At 30.4% G+C, this 4,038-nt stretch overlaps 1 protein-coding gene across 1 annotated transcript; it reads left to right on the forward strand.

The window, feature by feature from the left end:
- LOC107638611 (glucose-6-phosphate/phosphate translocator 2, chloroplastic) lies at positions 845-3,275 on the forward strand. Its single transcript, XM_016341955.2, has 5 exons — positions 845-1,425; positions 1,740-1,965; positions 2,041-2,263; positions 2,552-2,765; positions 2,979-3,275. The coding sequence occupies exons 1-5, from the start codon at positions 946-948 to the stop codon at positions 2,988-2,990; spliced, it is 1,155 nt and encodes a 384-aa protein (XP_016197441.1). The 5' UTR covers positions 845-945; the 3' UTR covers positions 2,991-3,275.

Here is a 4,038-nt window from a genome sequence, read left to right on the forward strand (position 1 = left end):
TAGTGTATTTTGTGTTTATCCTGATAAGAAGGACACCAAAACACTAACAAAGGACCCAACTTATTTTTTATTTTTTTTTTAATTATTCTTGTTAATTTGTCATACTTATATTTTTTATTATATTTTTCATCTCAAATTTTTTGAATAAAAAAATAAAAATAAATTAGATTTTCATAATTTGTTCTAGTTTATTACCAAACTGATACAAGAACACAAAAATTTGTGTCTCTGTCAATCAATGTCTTGTCCTATCCTGTTCTTAATGTCTTGTCTTATCCTGTTCTTAGAAACAAACGCAACCTAAGTGACAGAGCGGAATTCTTAAATCACCGGTATATTCAAAATTTTTTAATTCATAAAGCTATTAGTTCAAATAAAAAATATTTTTAATCGATCAAGATTAATCATGAGTTATGAGATGATATATCAAGTGAGATGACATCTTTTTAAAAAAAAAAAATAAGATAAGCAAATACTATTTTCCTTTTGTGCGGATAAACAAATCATTAAAAATTAGATAAAACAAAAATAAAAATTCTAAGAAAATATTAATTGTTACAATATTCAAATTTTAAATATTTTAACTTTCCTAATTCCTATCACATTTTATACCAATATCTTTAGCAAGCAGTTAGGATAATTGTCCATAATATTATTTCAAACTAAGATATACGCTTTCCTTTCGAGTGCTGATTTTTTATTTCAAATTAAATATGTGGTTCAATTATTGAGATACTTCACCAAAGTTTCAGTTAAAAAAAATCTCATAAGATTTTTATCTTTTATTTTTATTTATTTCTTCAGTTAAAGATTTTCCGCGATAATCCAACTATATATATAATAGTGTCCCCTGCTTCCTCTTCATAAACCGTTCTCAGATTCTTCTCTCGTGGTGTTGTTAATTATTCACAGAAACATTTAGTTTAAGATCAGAAAATAATAACAATGATGATGTCTTCAGTGAAGTTAACAGCGTCATCACCTTTCTCTTCTGCTTTCAGAAGCAGAAAGAATAACAAGCTTCCTAATCTCCAAACAAGGTCTCAACTTTCCACATTACCCACCATTCAAATCGCAAAACAAAACTTGGGTCACTCTCCATTCTTCACCCACAAGCCTCTCCACCTATCATCCAGCATTGTGTGCCAGGCCTATGAAGCTGACAGGTCAAGGCCATTGGAGATTGAGATTCCTGATGAAGAGGTTGCTAAGAAGCTCAAGATGGGACTCTACTTTGCTTCATGGTGGTCTCTTAATGTGGTCTTCAACATATATAACAAGAAGGTCCTCAACGTTTTTCCTTATCCATGGCTTACCTCAACTCTCTCCCTGGCTGCTGGCTCCCTCATCATGTTGATTTCGTGGGCCACAAAGGTTGCTGAACCACCTAAAGTCAACTTGGACTTCTGGAAGGCCCTTCTTCCTGTAAGAATATTCTCATTCCTTTGAAACATGTTTCTTGAAATTGTATAAAGTATTAAACCATTCTTTTACCTTAATCCATGACAAAAATAAAAGAGTTGGCCCAAAATATATAAATTCAATATTAATTTTAACTTTTATCATTTTATCTTATTTTTATGTTATCTTCTTATTTTATCTTTTCTTTTATCTTTTATAAATAATACTCAATATATATTTAGTTTTACTTTCATAATTCAATCAATCAAAAAATACATAACAAAGCATTCTTTATCTTTGCGTGCTTTTGATGTACTCTTTTAATTTTATTATTGCAGGTTGCAGTGGCACACACAATTGGGCATGTAGCAGCAACAGTGAGCATGTCAAAAGTTGCTGTTTCATTCACTCACATAATCAAGAGTGGAGAGCCTGCTTTCAGTGTCTTGGTGTCAAGGTTCTTGCTCGGAGAAGCATTCCCTTTGCCGGTTTACCTCTCATTGCTGCCAATCATAGGTGGTTGCGCACTCTCCGCAGTAACGGAGCTCAATTTCAATATGATTGGTAAGACTAAAGTTGAAAGCTTGTCATGAATTGAGTCCTGATTATTAATGTGTGTTTGTTTGATGGTACCTGCAGGGTTTATGGGGGCCATGATATCAAACATGGCATTTGTGTTTAGGAATATATTCTCAAAGAAAGGGATGAAGGGCATGTCTGTTAGCGGAATGAACTACTATGCTTGCCTTTCAATCTTGTCTCTATTGATCCTAACACCTTTCGCCATTGCTGTTGAGGGCCCCAAGCTCTGGGCTGCTGGCTGGCAAAAAGCTCTCTCTCAGATTGGTCCCAACTTTATATGGTAACTAACACTCTTATGTTACTTCTGTTGTTTTCATTGATAGTCGAAACTGTTAGATTGTAATTTAGTCAAAACATGTCAAATCATTAGATAATTTTTAACTATTAATTTTATATAAAGACAATTACGTGTAAGTCTCTGTCTTATTTTGTTCCTATGTAAGATTCTTTGTTTAATTTAAGACTATATGAACCAATTTGTACAACCAAAGTGAATGAACTTTGTTAATTATCATTCAAATGATTTGATTAATTAGCTAACAGGAGAGAGTTGTGAATTTTGATGCAGGTGGGTAGCAGCTCAAAGTGTGTTCTACCACTTGTATAATCAAGTGTCATACATGTCCCTTGATCAAATTTCACCCTTAACATTTAGCATTGGAAACACAATGAAGAGAATCTCTGTGATTGTCTCTTCCATCATTATCTTCCACACGCCAGTTCAGCCCATCAATGCACTTGGTGCTGCCATTGCAATTCTTGGCACCTTCCTCTATTCACAGGTCCAATTCATCCACCATCCTTTGATTTAATTTGCATCCTTATCTTCTTCTTTTTTGTTCTTTTATGTATATACATCAAGTCATCAACTACTGTTTGAGATAAACTAGCTCAAAGTCCATGTCTAGAAACAGTATATTAATCAAATAATGATACATTATTATTTACTATAACAACTGAATTGACTTTGATTTGATCTTAATTAATTTATGCAGGCTAAACAGTGAGGTGCTTCTTTTGAGCATGTTAATGTGACAAGTGAATAATGATGAATGCCGGAGCTGAAATTGTTCATTATTTATTTTAATTAAGAGAGTAAATATAGGAGTTCAATTTGGTTAATTTCTTTGAGGCTATAGTTAATAGTAGTTACTAGTTAGTATTCGAATTTTGATTAGTTTGATCTAGTTGACTATGTAAATGAGCTTTCCTTGTTTTCGTGCTAGTAATAATAATAAGGTTAAGGGTTGATTTTGCTTACGGAAACAATTTAGTGTCAACTCAAACAATATCAAGTAATTATCGATTATTAATGCGTATCATTATTATATAAAGAAAACGAATTAAAGAAAAAGCGAACTAGCTTAAATGGCATAGTATCTCTATACTTACTTAAAGATCGCATATTTCTTATGATCCTGTCTATAAACTTTTGTGACACAAAAATAAGTTGTATATTTGTTTGGAATAAATTATAAAAAATACCCTCTTATTATTAAATTGCTGAGCAAACTTCCTTTAAAATTGTTAATAACAAAAATATTTTTAAAATCGCATATAATTTGATCTGAAAATTTATGAAAATAATCAAAATATCTAAATAACTATTTAGCATAAACCAAAATTTAATCTATAAACTTTTTATCTTTAAAAATATTTTTTTTCATTTACAAAAAATTACACAAAATATTATTTATTATAAAATTACTAAATTTTAATAATCAAAATTGTATTTAAATCTTATTTCTAAAATTCTTTTTGAGAATATAGATTATGGTTGGATATTCTTATCACATTTTAAAATGTTTTAAGAATATTTTTATCGTTAACAAATTAAAAAATATCACTAATTTGATAATTAAAAGTATTTTTTATGATTTCCACTTTTTTTATTTATTTCTTTAAAATGACGTCAACATTAGAAAAAGAATGTGACAAACAGAGAAATTGTTGCATTATAATTGGTCCATTAATAATGGGCTATTATATAGGCCTTGATGTTGGAGTTTTAGGTCACAACTACTAGTCTACCACGCAATTCTTCGCTATTTAACC

The sequence above is a fragment of the Arachis ipaensis genome, chromosome B04 (genome assembly GCF_000816755.2).
Source record: "Arachis ipaensis cultivar K30076 chromosome B04, Araip1.1, whole genome shotgun sequence".
NCBI lineage: Eukaryota > Viridiplantae > Streptophyta > Magnoliopsida > Fabales > Fabaceae > Arachis > Arachis ipaensis.

Excerpts from the sequence above, each read along its gene's own strand:
- LOC107638611 (XM_016341955.2), top strand. The coding sequence starts at position 946 with ATGATGATGTCTTCAGTGAAGTTAACAGCGTCATCACCTTTCTCTTCT. Across the intron at positions 1,426-1,739 it reads TCTGGAAGGCCCTTCTTCCT|GTTGCAGTGGCACACACAAT; the intron begins GTAAGAATATTC and ends TTATTATTGCAG. Across the intron at positions 2,264-2,551 it reads ATTGGTCCCAACTTTATATG|GTGGGTAGCAGCTCAAAGTG; the intron begins GTAACTAACACT and ends ATTTTGATGCAG.